At 39.2% G+C, this 21,894-nt stretch overlaps 1 protein-coding gene across 1 annotated transcript; it reads right to left on the reverse strand.

Annotated features, from left to right (window-relative positions):
- Positions 1-11,429: 11,429 nt before the first annotated feature.
- Positions 11,430-14,456, reverse strand: LOC148365012 (apelin receptor A). Its single transcript, XM_088335383.1, has one exon. It carries the CDS (start codon positions 14,330-14,332, stop codon positions 13,250-13,252), a length of 1,083 nt encoding a protein of 360 aa, XP_088191509.1. The 5' UTR covers positions 14,333-14,456; the 3' UTR covers positions 11,430-13,249.
- Positions 14,457-21,894: the final 7,438 nt, after the last annotated feature.

Consider the following 21,894-nt stretch of genomic DNA (forward strand, 5'->3'; position numbering starts at 1 on the left):
TAATCATCACACTTAATCGGTAATACAAACCAGTTATCACTTTAGATTTTTCAGTTCACAAAAATATTGAACATTATACAAAATAATATTGCTGAAATATTAGTCTATGTATTCATGCAGTTTTAATCACTTCAGATTTTTCAGTTCATATATTCTTCGTGGTTTGCTGTCCCGCCACAGTTGTAATGCCTTCTCAAGGTCCAATCGCAGCAACGGAATTTCCATAGCTAATTTGTGGTTTTCATTGTCGTTGTGCCGATCCAATGTGCTTTTCTGAAAGTTCGTATTGCGAAATGATTTATGCGATCCAGTTTTTTTGTCACGCTAGGTGCACGCATCACAGAACATGTAGCCTCCATTATCATCCTCCTTATAGCGTAACCAGGAATATAATTGAGTCAATTTTGGCAGAAAAGTCCTTCTCTTGCTAGGAGTATTCTTTGTTTATCTTTCGTCGAATCATTCGCTTCAAAACACGTGTTTTCCTTGCCTTCGCGGTCTTCAGAAGAATTTCTCCGCCGTTTTTTCGTGCCGGAATGATTGCCGTTGTTACCACTTTCTGTATTATGTTTCGACTTATTACCGAAACTGAAGAAATTACCAATTTTTTGTTGATTTGCACCTTATACCAACTGTTTTTACGGAGGCATACTTCTCTTTCACTCGACAACCACCAAAACAATGACGTCATCTCGAAGCAACGAGATCTCGTTTGCCGAGATCGGCGCGAGACCAAAACAACAATGGCGGATCTGCCTGACGAAAAGTTTGGAATCTGGTAAATCTTTGTTAAAAAATAAAGTAATCGGGTAATAATGACAATTAGGTGTCAAAAAAGTTGCGTTGATTTGACACAATGCGTGGGGCGCGGGCAAACGAGAACACTGATACAGCGTCAAAGTGTGGTCTGCTGGGAGCAGACAGCAGAGAGAAAATGTGCAGAGAGTCATCAAAACAGCCCACAAAATCAATGACTGCTCTCTGCCCAGTCTCGAGGATATTGCCGGCATGCAATACTGCTTCTCACACCCAGCCACCTCCTTTTTGACCGGCTCCTGGTAGGCGCTATAGGTCCCTTAAAATAAGGACTAATCGGCTAAGAAGCAGTTTCTTCCCCAGGGCCATCACTACCCTCAAGTGCACGAGACTGTGAAAAATATCTATATCAGCTCTGATACATTGGGCATAAAGCACAAATTCAATGTCGTGGTTCTGTTAGACTAAACACAATCAAAAGATTTGTGGTTAACATGGTAAGAACACAACATATGTGCGAAGATCAATGCATAAAATTGGCATATGTTTATACTGGTAAAACTGCAACTACATATCTTTGATTGCAGATGCCAGGATTGCATTAAGGGACTGTGCTTCTGGATCTTCCCTGGGCTCAGAGTCTGTAAGGGAGCACTTGTTTTGGTACATGAGAGGCTACACTGTCTAGACAGGCACTGGGCCCCCTCTCAGCCCCCGCCTCACGCAGACGCTTTATATTATTAACTGTACATTGTGATCTTAATCCCTCGGACAGTAACTCATTACAAGGTGTCAATCCGTTGCTGAGCCAGAAACTTTTTTTATAATGCTGTTGTGTCATAGCAATAGTACGTTATCAAGCGTATTTGTTTGCTTGTATGCGAACCCTTGCATTTGTATTTTGCATCTTGCATGTATTACTACACCTCAGTTATGTTTAAATATAATAAATACAGGAATTGCCTTGCAAGGCCTAGAACATATCGAAATCACCTAGCGAAGGCCTAGGTGTAAAATGCATGGACTGCCACTGGATAAATATAATATACATCACAAATGAGGTGTTGATTTTGAGCATTTGAGCATATATGTCCATAAGTGAGCAACTGGTGGACAGACGCCACAGAGAATGTTGGCCAAGCGTTGACAGCCTACGGAGTGTGTAAAGATCTCAGTAGCCATGTGCATTTTCACATCCTGCTTGGGTGGGATGGTACAGTAGGGAGATCCGAGGTGAAGCAAACACTTGTGTCTGGGTGGCGGCCGTTTGTTGACACATGACCAGAACACACAAAATCAGGCACCTGTTTCTGCTTATTTAGTCCACTATTCACATTTGCTTGTTACCTTAAAAATTCTACAAAGTCAAACATTAAGGCATTACGAGACATAAAATAATGAATGGTGCAGGAAGCATGTTTGGACTGAAACATGAACAGGTTGAAAGAATTAGGGTTTGTTTTTTATGTTATCATTAGGCAGGGGTGTCAAACTCGTTTTCACGGAGGGCCATCAGCATAATTGCCGTCCTCAAAGAGTCTGATGTAACTTATGAATGTATCAAAATGTTATTGGAATGTAAATAAATGTAACTACTCCTTCATGTAAAGTTACTTTGAATTCATTATTTTTTTCAAGTCACAATCATAACAGTTGCATTGAAAAAAAAATCATTAAATACTGTATATATAATGCTATGAATTGAAGACAGTGATACCTCTAGATACAGTACAAGTTTCTTGACCTACAAGAATTTTGTGATTGAGATGTCTTTCAAGCAAAGATTTTACCCAATAAGCCAGAGACTTTCTAGACGTTATCTCAAGAGACCTGGTTTTAAAATCTTTTGACTATCATCTTTTTAATCATATGACTGCATTTTTAATTTTCATAACTTCAATGTGTTTTTAGGTGATCAAGAAGATGTGTTTATTAACTATTGAGGGTTAACTTGGACGCTTTTGGGAGGCTGGGAAAGAATTAATTTGTCTTCATTTATTTGGTATTGGGAAAATTTGCTCAAGATACGGGGAATTCGAGATACGAGCAGGATTCGGAAACAAATTTTTCTCGTATGTAGAGGTATCACTGTATAACAATATAAAAAAAAATCTCTGACATTTTAGGATTATTTATTTCTCTATTCCATTGAACGGCATCAATATAGAAACACAAGCAGGTAGTGGCGCTGAGCCTTCACTTAGCATTGGAGCTAGGAATATATGGCTAGCGAGCCATAAACGGATTGTTTTATGAGACAAAAATTGAGTCCATGCTAATTTTCTCCATGACGGTACCTATCTGAGTGATAAAAGCTGTCAAAGTGTCCCTAGGCAAGACGGTGAATCCCTAACGCCCCCAATAAGCAGGCAGTTGCCTTGCATAGCTGACACTGCTATCGGGTGTGTGTGAATGGGTAAGTATCAAGCACATTGTAAAGCGCTTTGGGAGGTCTTCGTTGAGTAGAAAAGTACTTTATAAATTTACATTATAATTCACGCAAGACCACATCAGCACTAGAGTACTTATCATATACGGCATCTTTACATTTTTAAATACAGTGGAACTTAGGTTTTCGAACGCCTCTCAGTTTGAACAAATCGGAGTCTGACCAAAAACTTCGAGAAATTCTTGCTTCGTTCATGTTAGCGTAATCTTTCGTACGGAAGATTACGATAACGCGAACGTACGATTAGACTGGGTTAGCTTTATGATTCGAGGTAAACATTCAGGGTGTTGGAACAGAGCCCAAAATTCAGGGTGTTGGAACGGAGCCCCTTTTCCAATGAACCGCTCACCACTTGTTATGGAGACCCGGGTGCTAAATGAATTGTAAACGACCTGATTTTTTCATTTCTACACGTTCATGTTAGCGTAATCTTTCGTACGGAAGATTACGATAACGCGAACGTACGATTGGCCTGGGTTAGCTTTATGATTACGTCAAACATTCAGGGTGTTGGAACGGATTAAAACGATTTACATTATATTTAATGGGAAAAATGATTTCGGTGATCGAACAAATCAGTTTTCGAACAGGGTTCTGGAATGGATTATGGTCGAGAACCGAGGTTCCACTGTACAGTTTACAGCCAAAGTGTCACACAAAAGAAAACTTGTTTTGACTAAACGTCTCCAAGGAATCCTTTATATGGAAGCTCAATAAATAATCCATGTTCACTGTTGAGACACCTTATAAAGAAACTTTGACAGAACAAAATAAAAATACTCCAAAACGGGAGAAGAGCACCGAGAGCAATTTGATTGTGTGGGCCATAGGGATGGGAGGAGCATACACCTCTTCCAGTCTCTCGCCCTGTTCTGTCTGCGCCGAGAATATGTCAGGATCCTTGTTTGCAGAATTTTGTGACGTTTTTACAACATAACTGCTTGGACCTTGTTTTGAAACCATTATTTATGAAAAAATCGGTTTTGTTAAATTTTGTCTCAAAACATATGGTGTGGTTCTTTCCCAAAATAAAATCAAACTATTTTGCTTTTATGGCTTTTCGAGTCAAAAAGGTTTCCGAAACCCAAACTTAGCGATATTGTAGTCGAAAGGCATTGTGGTAAATATATTTTTTTGGTCAAAGCAATCTTTGACCTGTTTTCTTTTAAGCTCTCGCAAAATGAAAGGGGAGATTTTGAACATGCAAGAAGAACAGGAGGAGAAGCCGATACTGTAATAGTCATAACATTGATCAACAGTTCTAAATAATAGTCTACATAACAAACTGGCATCCTATGAAATCTCCTCTGAAGGGGTCATATAACAAAAACAGAATAAACTTGTCAGCCACATCAAATGATATGGCGGCCATATTTGGCCGGCGGGCAATGATTTAAAATAAATGTTATGAGGTATCTTTACATCAGTTACAGTTTGACTTCCGAGCACATGAGAAAAAATGATCTTCGGGTGGAATAAGATTTTTATTATGTCTACACACAGCTGTTATTCAATTCTACAATTCATCATTTGCTTCAGAAAAAAAGGTCTGTGATTGCAATTTGATTTGGTCATATTTTAAATGTAATCAATTTTAATAAAAATATGATTTGATACACTCAAAGGCAGACAACATCCATAATAATAAACAATGACAACCAGGCAAAGTAATTTTTGGAATGATTTTCCCAGGCACATGCGGGCCACACACGATTATAGACAACGTTGACGTGTTTTCTTGAGTATCCAACTGTTGTTATCCTAGCGCAGCCATTTCCTATAGAACCCCACAACCCGCTTCACCCCCCACTTCTTTCTATGCAATGCTCGGGTCAGCTGGTCTTCTGTCTGACTTATCCTGAATTGTACTGCTAACAACATCAGACAAGTTGCAAGCCGCCCGGTGCATCTCAATAATAACAACGTTAGCTCAGTCATTCTTGCATGCATGATTGGTTCCTCCCGATTTCCACTACTTTGCTCTTGATCTGAAATTGGCTATGGTGTGCGAATATAAACCAGATGAGAACTTTGGGTCTTTTTTGTGACAGTATTTTTTAGGGTGCAGTTTTGTAAGTTTAGTTAAGTATAGATGCCTCTTTTGCCATTAAAAAACAATGGATTTTGTCCCACACTCTATTTTTTTTCATACAAAACTAAATCTAGCTCCAGAATATTAAAAACAAATGCAAAGACACAAACAAATCTTTGATGACATTGTAGAGCAGGGGTGTCAAAGTCAAAGACAAAAAAGTCATCAAATACTAATTCAGATGATTGATTTCCATTCAAAAGTCTTTCTGCTTTTAATTTTTTTGTATGAAAATGTTTATCCGAAAATTGTAACTTTGCTGTTTTATATCTATTATAAAAAGTACCAAAAGCTCCTTTGAACTTTTGCAAAGACAACCAGGTGCTATTTCTTAAAACTTTGTATTTTTCGTGTGGCCTTAAACAGCGCATCTTTGACTTTCGTTTTAAGGAAATTAACATTGGGATAGGGTCTAAATGTTCTCTGGTTGATTAATGGTATTTGGAAAATAAAATTTTGGGAGTGGTGATTAGCTCTGGCGATATGTAGTGGACATATTACACCCTCATTTTTTTCCATTGAACATACAGTGGTGACTCGACTTTCGAATTTCATTAGTCCTGGGAATAGCTTTGTAACTTGAAACATTTGTGGGTAGGGACGCTTTTTAAATGTAAATGCAATAATCCATTCCAAGCCCCACAAAAGTATGATTTTCTTCAATAAATCATAAAAGCGCATCAGATCATGAAACAAATACGTATTAAAATTAAATTTCTGCACAATAAACATAAAACAACAAAGAATAAAGGAAATAATAAATATATTCATTTAACTTGGCTCTTTGTTTACTGGTTGTCAACAGTGTTTTTTTGCCTCGCGTTTCTTGAAAAACAAATCCAATGACGTCTGCTTTTGCAGGCTTTTGACAATCCGTCGGAAATGCACGATAGCCTGACCTGTCAACACTTTCTCTGGGTGATTTCTTTCCACAATGTCTGAGACTTTGTGGGAATTTGCCAAATTGTTTTGAATTTGATGGAATGATGACTGCATCCTTCTCCCTGTCATCTCTGAACTCCAGCTGCACGGCAGTGAGTGTTTTCATACCTTTCTGTTGTCTTTTGCCTTGTTTCAATGGCCAGGAAAAGTCTCTTCCTCTTTTTTCACTCATAAATTAATTTAATGCTACCCTGGCTAGTGCCCTGGTTTCAGTAGCGCCCATCCGGCTTAAATCACGACCTAAAAGACGCACGCCTTGGTTTAATCACGAAACTAGATCCCTTAAACGAGAATGCAGGAAATCTGAAAAAAAATGGCGCGCTACCAAGCTTGAGGTTTTCCATCAAATCTGGTGTGATAGTTTGTTGAAGTATAAAGCGGGCCTTGCTTCTGCAAAATCAGCCTACCTTTCGAAGGTGATTGCGTCACAAAAGAACAATCCCAAAGTCCTTTTTGACACTGTAGCATCGCTTACAAGGCAACATACTATCCCAGATAGCTCCATTCATTCTGCCCACGACATAATGGTCTTCTTTACTAAGAAGATCCAAAGCATACAGGAAGAAATCGCTAAAGACAGTAGTAATTCAACACATACTAAAGCACTGAAATCTATAGATGCACAACATGGTGGCTGTCCAGGGATTTTGTCCCGTTTTAGTGAACTGTCACTCAATAATCTTAAATAGATGGTGAATGCGGCCAAACCGACGACTTGCCAGTTCGACCCGCTTCCAGGTTCACTTATTAAAGGTCTCTTTGGCGTTCTTGCACCTTCAGTTCTAAATATTTTAAACATATCACTCTCCTCAGGTGTAGTTCCAGCGGCTTTTAAGTCCGCCGTCATTAAACCCACACTGAAACGACCCAACCTTGATCCAGAAAACTTGTAATTATAGACCTGTGTCAAACCTACCGTTTCTTTCTAAAATACTTGAAAAAGTAGTGGCACAGCAGCTGAATGATTTCATGCCCGAGAACAATCTCTTTGAATCAATGCAATCAGGATTCAGGGCTAACCACTCTACTGAGACAGCTCTGATTAAGGTAACCAATGATCTCCTACGGGCAATGGACTCTGGCGCATCATCACTTTTGCTGCTGCTGGACCTTAGTGCTGCATTTGACACAGTGGACCATAATATCTTGCTAGAACGGTTGGAAAAATGGATTGGTCTCTCAGGAAACGTCCTCTTATGGTTCAGATCCTACCTCTCAGATAGGACACACTGCGTTAAATATGGCGAATTGACATCTGAGCCCTTTAGTGTTACCTGTGGTGTTCCGCAGGGTTCAGTGCTTGGCCCCCTTCTTTTCAGCATTTATATGCTTCCACTAGGTGATATTATTCGCAAGTATAATATCAGTTTCCATTGCTACGCAGATGACACTCAACTCTATCTCCCGATGGAGGAATCTGCGACACTAAACTGTGGAAATTTGGAGGCCTGCCTCACCGAGATAAAAGAGTGGATGTCACTCAATTTCCTGCGTCTTAACTCTGAAAAGACTGAAATGTTAGTTATTGGTCCATCTAAGTCCCGTAACTTTTTATCTCAAACTGCTGTGAACATCGACAATTGCCACATCACACAGAGCGACTCACTTAAAAATGTAGGTGTCATATTTGACCCCGATCTGTCCTTTCAAACACATGTGAAGAAAATTACTAGAACCGCTTTCTTCCATCTTCGTAACATTGCTAAAATTCGTCCTATACTTTCTTAGTCGGATGCGAAAATCATAATTCACGCGTTTGTTACCTCCCGTCTCGATTATTGTACTGCACTACTTTCCGATCTTCCGATGACCAGACTCAAGAGTCTTCGGCTGGTACAAAATGCCGCAGCGAGGCTTTTAACTAGGACAAAAAAGTTCGATCACATCACCCCAATTTTGGCTAACCTGCATTGGCTCCCTGTTAGCCTAAGATGCGATTTTAAGGTTCTCCTATTACTATACAAAATCATACATGGACTTTCCCCCTCATATCTTTCAGATCTGATTTCCCCCTATGTCCTGGCCCGAAGCCTTCGTTCTGAGAGCGCCGGTCTCCTGGTGATCCCAAGAGCCAAGAAGTGTTCCGCTGGTTCGAGAGCGTTCTCCATCCGGGCACCGGTGTTGTGGAATGCTCTTCCCCCTGAGATCCGATCTGCTGCCTTAGTGGACATGTTTTAGTCTAAGCTTAAAACTCACTTTTACTCTATAGCATATGAATAACCTAAACTTCTTATATGTAATAACTTGTGAAGCCCTTTGAGACTATTTGTGATTAAGGGCTATACAAATAAAAATGACTTGACTTGACTTGACTTTTTTTCCTCCCTCTTCTTTTTTCTGCATGTCTTTCGTGGGGTCCATTGTGAATGATAGCTCTTTGTGGCGGTACAATACATGACGAATACCCGTCAGTCGAACACATATTGCTGCTTTCAGATGTTGCCCCCCTCAAAATAATACTTTTTTCAGCATTATGCTGTACATATTTGGTGTCTGTCCTCTTCAGGGTGCCCCCCTGATCCATCCAACTGCAATCTTATGTCATCACAGACAAATATTGACTTGTTCAGTGGCTCAGCTTCTGCCCTGATAGAGCGCAGCTTCCTCCCCTCTATCACCAATCAGTACTCAAGTCGCAGCAAATCAAAGCGCATGCTTGAATTTTTGTCCCCAAACGCTCAAGTAAAATTTTTTATTTGACTTTGAATCATTTTTTACCCACTCATACATCATTTTCATGCAATTAAAGACCAATTTCCCCAAAATCATTTGAAATGCCGCAGTAACCACTGACTCATTAAGAAGAAGATATTAAGTACCAACACCACATGAATTTAAAGGCTTTTTTAACTAAACAGCTGGGTGTTGAAGAAGTGTTGAAGAAAATTCTGCTTGCTCTAGAAATTGGATCCCGGAATTGCCAGTCTGGAAAGCTACCATTGATATATCGTACAGCCTGGTACTTTTGCGCTGGGCGATATGGCCCAAAAAGAAAATCTTGATTTTATCAATTAATCATGTTTTAAAGTTAACTTATTATTAACACATATTATTTTTCGCCACTCATGAAATGAAATGATCTGAAATGTTCTGCATTTATATAGCGCTTTTCAAGTCAATGAAGACTTCCCAAAGCGCTTTACAATGTGCTTCACATTTTACCCCTTCACACACACTCACACACCAATAGCGGCCGTGCAGCCATGCAAGACGGCAACCTGCTTTTTGGGGGCATTAGGGGTTCAGTGTCTTACCCAAGGACAGTTCGACATGTAACACGGAGGAGCCAGGATTCGAACCTGCGATCTCTTGATCCCGAGATGAGCGCTCTACCTCCTCATGCAAAAAAAATATCTTAATGCAAAAGAAACAATGTTGATTTGGATAATAAGGGGAAAAAAATACAGTACATGAACTATCGTACAAACCTGGAACTTTTAAATACCTTTAGGTCAAAAATTGTGTTTTTGTTTTGCATAACATGAGGTTCACTGAGTTCACTGGGAGCTGACATAATTCTCTGCCATCTTGCTGCAGATTTTCAAAGTGTCAATTTTAGGGGTTCAGTGTCTTGCCCAAGGACACATTTAACTCAGAGGAAAAGGAAAAAATTAATGGGTAAGCTTTGCATAGCATTTGCATAACAAAGGCTAGGGTTTAAAAAAAAGGTAAAATGTCACATATATGTCAATGTAGAATTTTTTCTTCAATTAGATTAATGGCCAGTGTTATTCTTTCAATTTTTAATGAGTACTTCCTGATTTATAACAGAGGGTGGGCGACTGCCACCAATAACGTGATTATTAATACCTTGAAGTGAGGCCTCGTATCAGCCAGGTTACTCATTTTTTTACAAACGTTACACATTTTTTTTATGATTTTTCTAATACATTCTTTTTTTCATTAAAGAAAATATGTGTTCATTCACAACTAAATTTAGATGAGATTGACTAAATACGGAAAATATGTTGCGCCGCGTGGTAGAAGCACATATGTTACAGGTGAGTACTGAATACACACTTTCAAAGGATGGCCAATGCTTTGCATAATCTGGTTACAGTCTGGAATCTGACTGTGAATCAATAGAGATTAGAGATCAATTAGCCTCGAGGTGTAAACCAACTGCCAGGCATTCCTACCAAAAGCCGAAGATACATTATCACTCAAAGAACAGGATGGGGTCATGAAACTGACACGTTCCGTCAGTCTTTTGTTTCAACTTCAAGTTTCTGTGGTGCAATTTTGGGAATCGGGAATTTGGCGGATTGATCCAAATATTGATATTATCGATACTAAGTAAGTACTTGTATATGATTGATACTGATACTGAGACCAATACTTCACCCTCCTCCAATTTCCTTAAAACACTGCTTCTATTTGTAGATAGCACTGTCCTTCTCTCTCTCACTCAGCGCATTCGGCCCCTCTCTAAGTTTTGGCCTGTTTGTGTTACTGACAGGCACACTTATAGCAACTCTCCCTACCTGGCCTGTTGCTGCACCTTGCCTGCCAGGCAAAAAAAGGAGGGCCAAACCTACGTGGAGCACCCTTGTCATAAGCTAGATATGACAGAGGCCAACGGTGACTTTTTTTTCAACAAAAGAAAAGGACAAGCGGTCCGCTAATGTAGCAAATTGACATTAACATATGAAAAAAAGGTCACTCTAATGTAGTAGAAGTATTTCATATTTTATTCTGTTAAAGGTTTTTTTTTATACTGTATTATTTAAACCATTTACACTTCCTGACTTTATTTTAAAAAGCTTTGCAATCGAACAGTTGGCATATTGACTTTGTTACATTTGTATTTTTGTTAAATTGCTGCTTTTTTATTTGACTCTCTTGGGTTTTGTTCTGAAGCATTTGTAATCGATACTGTAAATGTTTTCTTTATGTTTATTCTGTTAAATTTGAGTTATTAAAGAAAAAAAAAATTCTTAATGCCTAAAATCTGAAATGTGCTGTTTTTTTTGTAAATATAAACTAACGCACGGGGGAGGGTTCAATTATTCAATGATCAAGACATTTCTCTAGCAAAGTATTGGTATGGGATCGGCTTCGATCTATACTACCATGTATTTACTTGCATTGGATCAATACTAAAATTCCCAGTATCGCCCAACCCTATAGTGCAATCGTAATGTGCACACTCAATGAAGCTTCGGGGACTCGGTTTCATCGAACAGGTCTTTAATGCAGTAGTTAGTTACAGTGATGTGAAAAATACAACATATACAAATTCACCAATTATGCGGAATCCCGTAAAGGAGCGAGACCACGCAAACTACCCATCCACCGGTCCCAACACTCCCGTCCCCCAACAACAACATTTGTCAACTGCCATCTGCCACTCAACACCCATCACCCAAATCTATATCGTTAAGCTGCAACACCTCAGTTCCCTCATCTGTCTCTAGGAGCTTAAAAGACACGTTGCAGGAAAAATAAACATTCAGTATACAAGTGCTTCTAAAACAAAACAGTAATGCATCTGAAAAAAAATGCCACGGTAAGAAAATACTGTACACCTTTTAAGATTCATCCAGTGTCATTCTTTTTTGCCCCCTGTAAATTCATTAAAAATTCAAACAAAAGGAGGAGGAACAAAGCAGCAAAGGAGCTCAGCCAGCTGGCTCTTGCCTTCCAATTCCTCTACAAATGATGAGTAAAACATCAAAGTTTATATTCCAACCTGTTAAAGACTTTTTTTTATACAAGCTTCGCAGTAGTCGGAGCTGGGACTGTCCCATCCTGAAAAATAACTTGCCAATTGGCAGATAATTGTGCTCTTTTTATTTTCTTTTTCCTGGTCTACTATATTTAGTTTTAAGTTATACCTTTTTAACTAAATTATCATACTCCCGAAGACTACAATTTTACTCGTTAGACAACCGCTTGTCTCCCCTTAAAAATCGCCTTTTCAAATTCCGACAACAACAAAAATTCTTTACTTGTGACTAGTATTATAGTCTTCAGCTGCTTTTTTTAAGCGAGAGTTAGTCTTTGTGCGTGACTAGACAGCTCCAATGATCACATTACATTTTCGTTTTAGTAAAAGTTTTCCAGTTCCGGTTATATGTATATTTCTAAATTGTACTTATTTTTAGTATTTTCATTTATTGATCTGATTTCACATCTGGTTGTCGATATATTTTTTTACTTCACATTCTTCTTAAAATTATTTTAATCTAAAAAAAAAAAAAAAAGAGAGAGAAAATAATTAAAAATAGCCAAATTTTCTCATATGGCAGACAACAAATCACTTTACTTATTTTAATGATTCATTTTCTTATTTTACTGTATTTAAATTGTTTTCTCTTGAAAAACAGGAATAATCTTAAATATTTTAGGTAATTTATCTTATGGCGCTGTTTTTTAAATCTGCTGTATCTATATTCAATTCAAGTATATTTTGTGTGCTTTTTTTAATTACATGTTTTTCTAGTTTAATGAGAAAATTAGTTTCAAAATTAACAAAACTGTCTGATATGCCAGATTAATATTCTAATCCTACTGTATTTTAACTTCTTTTTCTTGCCATTTAGGATCAGTCTTGAATGAAAATAATAATGTTCCTATAATTCGTAATGAGAAAAAAAAAAAAGTATGTTTTTTAAACAAGATAGAAAAATAAATTTCTTTTAATATTTAAAGAAAATCATGTTTTACAATAGAAAAGAAATAGTTAATTAAAAAAATAGAAAGTGAAAAAAATAATCAGAAAATTGGATTTTTATGTTTTTTTCTTTGCAGTCCACAGCTCGTTTTTGCTCAAATCTTGGGCGTAGTTTTGGCATGGAAGAAGGGGAAATGTCCCAACAATATCAAGCTATTATCGTTTTCTTCCGTCTAAAATTACGTGATTACTTAAAAAATATATGCTACGTTCCCATCAATGTTTAGGAATCATTGTCTCTTCCCTCATTTGTGGTCACTTAAATAATTTCGCTATATCTCCACCAAAGCCAAGACCAAACCTACGCCCATTGATCCTATGAAAGCCTTTCTCTCTACACCTTGGTAGCCAAAGACTGAATCTCAGACTTCTGAGTCTGGGCGCTGAGCGTAGACGACATGGAGCTCATGTGGCCGTGCATGGCCTTTTTCAGGTTGAGCAGGCACAAGCATTGTGAGCGAAAGCGGAGATCGAAAAAGGCGTACAGGAACGGGTTGAGGCAGCTGTTGACGTAAGCCAGGCAGGTGGCGTACGGGTGCGCCAGGAGCAGGAAACGCAGGAACCCGCAGGAGCTCGGAGCCAGGCTCAGGTAGGACAGGGCGTCCATGCTCTTCAAAACATGAAATGGTGTCCAGCATATGGCGAACACCACCACCAGGGTAGTGATGATCTTCAGCAGTCGCTTCTTCTTCTGGTCCTCCTTGCGCACGTTGTTAAAGTGGCGCGTGACGGTGCAGCCAATGAAGCAGTAGAAGATGGTCATCGCCAGGAAGGGCAGCAGGAAGCCCAGAGCCGAGGAGGACAAGCTCAGCCCAGCAATCCAGAAAAACTCGTGCTTCTGGTTGACTGTCACCAGACTGAAGTCCATAGCGCAAATGGTCCGGTTGCTGTTCTGGTCGTTTACAGTGGTGCGGAACAGTAGCGTGGGGAGAGCCAGGAGCCCGGACAGGAGCCAGATAGCACCAAGGGAAGCCAGCATGGTGCCTCTGGACCTCAACCTGCTGCTGGATAGAGAGTGCACAATGGCCAGGTAGCGGTCGAAACTTAGGCAGGTGAGACAGAAGACGCTAGCGTACATGTTGACCAACACCACATAGCTGCTGATCTTGCAAAGCGCCACCCCGAAGGGCCAGTGGTACCCAAGGGCCGTGTACACTGCCCACAGGGGAAGCGTCACCACGAAGGTCAGGTCGGCCAGCGCCAAGTTGCCAATGTAAACGTCAGCTGCCCGTCGCTTGGATTTGGACCTCCAGACGGTGAAGATGACCACTCCGTTCCCAGATAAGCCCAGGATGAAGATGAGCATGTAGAGGACCGGGATGAGAGAGTAGGAGGGCTCCCACTCGGAGAAATCGCACATGGTCTCGTTGTCGTCATAGTCGTAGTTGTACACGTATTCCCCGGTGGTGGCCTCCATGGTGCTGGGGGCAGACAAATATTGGGGGGAAGAATCAAAGTCCAGGTCCGAGAGAACTTGCTCGGAAAGCAAACTTGAGTGGATGTCCTGCTGCTGGCAACTGGAGACGGAGGCAGAGCGTGTGAGTGGCTGTTGCCGGCTGGCTGCCTTTTTTAAACTACCCACCGCCCCCCACCCCCACCCCCATCCCACTCGCAGGCCCCTGTCAGACCCCCCACCCTCCACAGGATGACCCCACCTTTCCACTCCTCCCTTAGCCCCCCTCCCACAAACATCTCTCAGCCCTCCCCCTCTTTTCAAGAATATGTTATTCTTGTTCAGACAGGTCAAACCCGATCTGGATTTGTTTTGTGTCACAAATTGCTGTAACGGTTTTCTACATTTGCGCTCATTGGGAAAGTATATAAAATATTTGTCAAACTCATGGCCCGTCACATCATCTCATGTGGCTTGCAAGAACATAATATGTCTGAACGTCTAAGTATAAACAGGTCAAAAGAGTGCCTTGACCAAAAAATTAATTTACCACAATGCCTGTTGACTACAATATGCATGAAGATACCATTACATTCCAGTATTTTCATATTGATGCCAGTGAGTGGAATTAAGGAATTAGTGATCCTAAAAATGGTCAAAAATATTTTGTTATTTTGTTATACTTTGATACCTGTACGTACCGGATTAATTTGTTCCCGTATCCTGCTCATATCACATATTTCCTATATTTCAAACACATTTCCCCCATAAGAAATTACTGAAAACCAAATAATCCATTCCCTAATCAACCATAAATAGCTATAAAGCACATCTTCCTGATAACTAAAACACATTCAAATGTAAACATAGAAATACAGTACTTACATGATGATAAAATGACTTAACATCTGGAACTTCTCATAAGGTCAATCAAGTCACGTTTTTTTTTGTATAGCCCTTAATCACAAGAAGTCTCAAAAGGATGCATAGACCAGTCGATTACAGACTACAGGCAATTATTTCACCACCCCCTAATCTAAAACCGACATGAGGGCAGGCAAAAAACTCAAAAACCTCAGCGCGAAGAAATAAAGAAACCCTGAGAACGGACTGCACATGAGCTAATCCTTCTAGGATAACCAGGTTTACAATGGATGTTGCAAGGGCATCAACAAACAAAACTCAGACATTGTCAACACAAAAAAGGTCATTCATAAACTAAAGAATAAAAGTGTGTTTTAAGCCTAAATTTAAACAGTTTCAATGAGATTGCAGATCGAATCTCAGAGGGCAGACCATTCCAAAGCACCAGGGCCCGAATGGAGAACGCTCTCGAACCTGCGGATCTCTTCTTGGCTCTTGAGATCACTAGTAGACCAGCGTTTTCTGAGCGAAGGCTCCAAGCAGGAACATAGGGGGAAATTAAATCTGAAATATATGATATGTGCATTTTCTCTCACATCTCGGGAAACAATTTTTTTCTCGAAAGACATCTCATATCTCAAGTTTCTTGTAGCCCAAGAAGCTTGTACGTAGGGCTACCGCTAAATTCAATTCATAACATGTCATACACTATAGGTGTACATTACTGTACAGTAATGACATTTTTTCAATGCAACTGTAATGTTTGTGACTTGAATCATTAATAAATATTAATAAGTTACTTTGCATGAACGAGTAGGTACATTTATTTTACTTACTAATTATGTTAAGTAACATTTATTATTTTCATTTTGCTCTTTGAGGACAACCTTGATACTGTTGTGGCCCTCGACAAAAAATGAATTTGACACCCCTGGTATATAAAGCTACAAGGACATTTTTTTCAGTTACACTCAAAAATACAAATTTAGATGTGATTTATTGGGGGGGAAATCTTGGGCAACATTTTGTTTCACATTTGCTTCTGCCCTGTGTGGGTTCATCAAAATTCTGTCCCAGACATGCCTTGACTTGACTCTTGAAATTTTACATCACAATTAGTCCAGTTAGGCACCTGTTAAAATGGTAAGTGTCAGACGTTTAGTCACTCCCTCTACCAATAAAACAAAACAAAAAAAAAAACCCTCCAGAGCCACCTAACTTTAATTATCACAAAACTTTTGATATCTGAATTTACATTAATCTTATTATGAGGTTGAAATTCCAAGTCTTAGGATAATTTTCGATAAGGATATAAAAGAAAAAAAATACTGATAAGTTGTTCGTTGGCATTCATATTATATAACATGGGCCTCACCTATAGGAAGATGACATAATTGTCCTCCATCTTGATGCTAATGTTACCCAAAAAATATGGCGAAAAGCTGGGCAAAAAAAAAAAGAAAACTGTTGTTTTAGGGTCACTATCAGTCTCTGTAATTTTCATTCTTACTTGTGATATGTAACACTCATTTTAGGTTTCACAACAGAATACTACAACAAGTAGTGAAGAAATGATACTCATTTTCTAATTATGGCGGGGGCCTCAAACTATCAAACTGAAAGCTGCAAGGCCCCAAGGCCGTGGATTTGAGACCCCTGCTCTAATGTGTTATTAGTATTCATTTAAGATGTGAAAACTTACATTTTCTTAAGTTAGCTCGGGTATCTAAACAATGAGACACTGTCGGAGTATATTTCTACAGTCTAATCTCAATTTGTTTTAATTAATTTGATTAATAACAATCTATTTGAAATATAGCTATTAGAAACTTCTTAGTGATAATGTAATTTGTTTTCCATCCCTACGTATGCTCGCAAGTGACCAGTGACCATTTGATCGTCCAAGCAAACAACGGCTGTGGAGTCGCCTACGCCTCTTTGGCGCTCCACATTGCCTCCTTGGGCTTTTTCAAAAATGTTTGATGATGGAAAATTGAATGGTTTCTGTCAGAGGGCAAACATGACACAAACATTTCAAGCTACTTCTAATGAATATAGATATATGGTGGGTGGTTCCCTTAACCACTAGGGTTGTAGGTGCACCATTTCCTGTGGTATGTCTTGGGCTAGTAAAGCTTGGTGTCGCCCATTCCTCTCCAGGCCAACAAATATTTCAATCCTTGTTTCCTTACCCATAAGGCTAATATAAAGCTTTTAATTTTTTGCAGCTCTTAACAGATGTTTTTGAGCGGGCTCCAATATGGCTCTTTCAACATTTTGGGTTGCTAACCCCTTGTCTATGTTGGTGTGGGCTCCAGCAGACTGCAACCATAATCAAGGGGGATTGACAACTGATGGAGAACAACCAGAGGCCACTAACGGTAAATATAGGTATCACAGATCCAGATTTGCACTTGGCACAAAATGTTAACACATCCATCACTCAGGAACCAATTAGGTGAGCACCCTAAAAGATATTTTCCCTAATTCATCATTTTAAGAAAAAATGTAAAAAAATATACATTTCAAAACTCTTCTAGATCACAAATGGGATTGTTTTCTTTACTATTTTAGCTCAAATCTTCCAAGAGAAAACAATTATTAAACAAGGCCATCAAAATTATCTCAACCATATTTTCATTTTTCAGATATTCTGATTCTTTGTTTAAAAAAAATGCCAAAACGTCTGGGTTGTCAGTAAAGTTTAGTCAGTTTTGCATTCAATTGTGAGGCCTAGTTGAAATAACCCGAGTAAAATTGTTGCAGTGATAAACTTAAAACGATGTGCAAAATACCTTAAAATTTTAGGATATGGGTCAACAGCAACATTGTAGATAAAACTTTCTGCCACTTGTTTAACAGCGTAATCTAAAATAAATGAATCACGCAAAATAGAAGTTAGAAAAGTTTTTAACCAATCCAAAATTTAGCAAAGCCTAACAATGTTACAATTTTTCAAATATTTTAATTAAAAATATTTTTAAAAATCAATATATTCCTGGGTTTTACATTCTCCGACACTATGTTGACACCAAAAAACTAATTGAACAGAACATGTAACACGAAAAGGCGATTAATCACTTAATAAAAACAAAATGTCCGGAAATGCTATTTACATAAACTTTAGGAAAAATATCTTCGTTGAAAGCAGAAATTGATCATAAATATATTACGGGTTTATAATCATTTTAACTCTAATTCTGTGAATGTATCACAAAACACACTATGTAGAATTTTAGTTAATATTATCTTTTGCAGGAGTGTGAAATGGATGGAGGGCCAAATTAAAAATCTAGTTAGAAGCAGGGGTCCATAGTGATCAAATGTTGAAAATGAAGAAGGCTTCTAATGCTCTTTGCTAGTCACTGCTAGCAACCCCTATAGCAATGACAATACAGATACAAAAGCTAACAGCTACCCTTTATTCCAAAATATGTTCTCACTGCTTAAAATAATTATTTTTGTGGTAATGTATGTTCATTTTTAATTCCCATTTTTTTAAATTGACAAGATTGATGCCAGTATTGCCCTCAGTGAAGATAACCACTATTGTCCATGCACCATCAGTGGTCAAGTCATGTTTATTCGCATAGCCCTTAATCACAAGGAGTCTCAAAGGGCTGCACGGACTACAGACTAATGCAAAGGGCAAAGAAAACAACTCCAAAACCACAGCATAAGGAAAATGAAGAAACCTTGAAGGGACCGCACATGAGGTAATCCCCCTTCCAGGATGACCAGGCTCCAATGGATGTTGCATTAACAAAGAACGAAATAAAAAATAAAGTATAAAATAATTAAAGTGTAATATAAAATGAAAAATGAAATAAAAAGGATGACCAGGTTGAAATGGATATAGCATTAACAAACAATACACACATATTGTCAACATGAAATATAGGTAATTTATAAGCTATAGAATAGAAGTATGTTTCAAGCCTGGATTTAAAAAGTTCCACTGAGGTTGCAGATCGACTCTCAGTAGGCAGAGCAACGTTCTCGAACCTGCGAATCTCTTCTTTTGCTCTTGGGATCACTAGTAGACCAGCATTTTCCGGAACGGAACATAGGGGGAAATTAAATCTGAAATATATGAGTGAGCAAGTCAGTGAATGATTTTGTATAATACCAACAGAACCTTAAAATTGCATGTTAAGCTAACAGGGAGCCAATGCATGATAGTTGAAATCTGGGTGATGTGATCAAACTTTCTTGTCTTAGTTAAAAGACTCGCTTTTGCACCAGTTGCACCCTCTTGATTTTGGACTTTGGGTGACTGGAGAGTACAGTAGATCATTACATTAATAGAGATGGGAGGTAACAAAATAGTTTCTGTTTTAGCAAAAATGGGCTAAATTGACTTAAAAAAAAAAAATTCTTCAAGAACTGCACGGCGGGGCAGTGGTTAGCGCGTCTGCGGCACAGTTCTAAAGTTTCAGGAACCTCCTGTGTGGGTTCAAATCCAGCTACCGGACTTACTGTGCGGAGTTTGTATGTTCTCCCCCTGCTTGCGTGGGTTTCCTGCGGGCACTCCGGTTTCCTCCCACATTCCAAAGACATGCATTTCAGGTGGATTGGCCGGTCCAAATTGTCCCTAGGTGTGAATAAGCGAGCGAGTTGTCTGTCCCTGTGTGCCCTGCGATTGGCTGGCAACCAGTTCAGGGTGTCCCCTCCCCACTGACCGATGATTGCTGGGATGGGCTCCAGCACCCCCGCGACCCTACTGAGGATAAGCGGTGCAGCTAATGAGATGCGATGAGATCATTCTTCAAATTTTTTTTTATCTTAATATAATTGGATAGAAATTTGATCAAATTAAGTTCAAAGATTGATTAACCATAACAACAATAAAATATGCAATAATTCCTGGTGTATGATACAATAATGTACCTTATCAAGATGATCTCAGCTGCCATAAAAAACATCACATCTGGCCCGGGGGCCTTGACATATGTGATCTGTTTTAAAAGAGTACATCTCGTTATTTGTATGGTTAAATCAAAACACTGAAAACAAATGACGGCAATTTACTAAAAGGAGCCCACTCCAATTGTGTCTCCTCACCTGAGAAGGAGAAACGGTGGTAGGCGGCGGAACACACACCAGGTGGGTCCCACCTCAACCTCGCCCCCCAGTGAGAGGATTGGTGCCCTGCCGTTTGCAGCCCTTGGACAAATAAATGTATAGATTTAAAAAAATAAAAGCGAGAAGATAAGAAACAGATGGCCAGATTAAAGCCTGGTTTTGGATATCTTCTGAAGGCCTCTTTAGTTGGTAATCACAATAATGATAGTGAAAAGATAAAGACCTGATGCTGATCCCCGAGACACTTTTATGGGAGCTGGAAGGTGTTTTCTTTTTCTATATTTTGGGGGGAGTGAAGATTTACTCCCCTTTGTTTCTCTATGAAAAAAGATGCGTGACATTTGTCAACGATTGTGGGCGTTATGGCATTTATCTGCAGTTTGTGATATAGCGCCGTAAAATGTGAGCACATGGAGACACGGGGATCGTTTAGAATCACTGCATGTTGTGATCAGAGCTGAGATAAAATGACTGACGTAACCAGGATTGTTTGAAGTGAACATTTTTGCCGGTGCCAGCGCTCTCCTTTACATGATTTGCAGCCAGAGAGACCCCACAAATCAGGCGTCTGCATTCGGAGAGGTCTAAGGTCGCGTGGGGCTTTTTGGGGAGGCGATGCAGCTTTGCCAGAATCAGATTGGGAACTTGGTTGGATACAAAGCGGGCCAAGTCCCCGCTGACCGCTTCACACTGCTCCAAAACAATACAGTGGTACCTCTTCATACAAGCCTAATTATTTCCAGGATCGTGTTCGTAGCTTAAATTGCTCATCTTACAAGCACATTTTACCCATATAAAATAACAAAAACTAATTGGTCTGTTCCCGTCCTCCCAAAAAGAATTGAACCCCAAGGTGGTGGGCCGCAAGGACTTCTCTGCTGGTCTAAAAAATATCTTAATGATGTGACGTTAATTAGATTTTGTCCATGAATACTTAATAACTCATTCCAAATCATCTTTCAGTTTCCTTTCATTGCCTTTCCCCTGTATTCGCTGCTCCCAGATGTGTGTTTTCATATTCAACCATTTAACCGATCACATTTCAGCTGTGACTTGCTTCCAGGGTCAGAAATCTACATGGAGGCCTTCACAATCAGTTCTGTTGGAAGAATTGAATTAAAATACTAAATCAAACTATCCCATTTGTAATCTAGAAGAGTTTTGAAATGTACAGTATATTTTTGAAATTATTTGAGCAAGTGTGATTAAAGCTGGTGTTTTAACCAATCAGATTGGTCTTTTAGCTGGAATAGACAAAAATCAACGTTTTCACAAACTATGATTGGCTAGGGGGCAGTAATGCAACTACGTGATGGTACCAACTGTTAATGATTGGCTAGTGATAGATTTACTAGTCAGAGCAACTAAGGTTCTGCTTTAACTCCGTGATGCCATCTTGGCCATCAGCCTCGCCAAACAAACTACCGTGATTGAAAATGCCTTGAGCAAGCTGAAAGCTGACCTCTACAATAAGTTCACTGACAACCTTCAGGTAATCAGCGTTAAAATGAAAAACAATGACTGATCGACCAGCGAGACTGGTGTCATCGGATCAAGATCGACTTTTGGCCCGTCTCGTACAATTTAATTAAACACACACAATAGAAAAAGAAAAGAAAAAAGGTTAATTAGTGAAA

The sequence above is a fragment of the Urocampus carinirostris genome, chromosome 5, assembly GCF_059441175.1.
Source record: "Urocampus carinirostris isolate Australia breed hairy pipefish chromosome 5, RoL_Ucar_1.0, whole genome shotgun sequence".
NCBI classification, from domain to species: Eukaryota; Metazoa; Chordata; class Actinopteri; order Syngnathiformes; family Syngnathidae; genus Urocampus; species Urocampus carinirostris.

Coding starts and splice junctions, on each gene's coding strand:
- LOC148365012 (XM_088335383.1), bottom strand. CDS start 14,332: ATGGAGGCCACCACCGGGGAATACGTGTACAACTACGACTATGACGAC.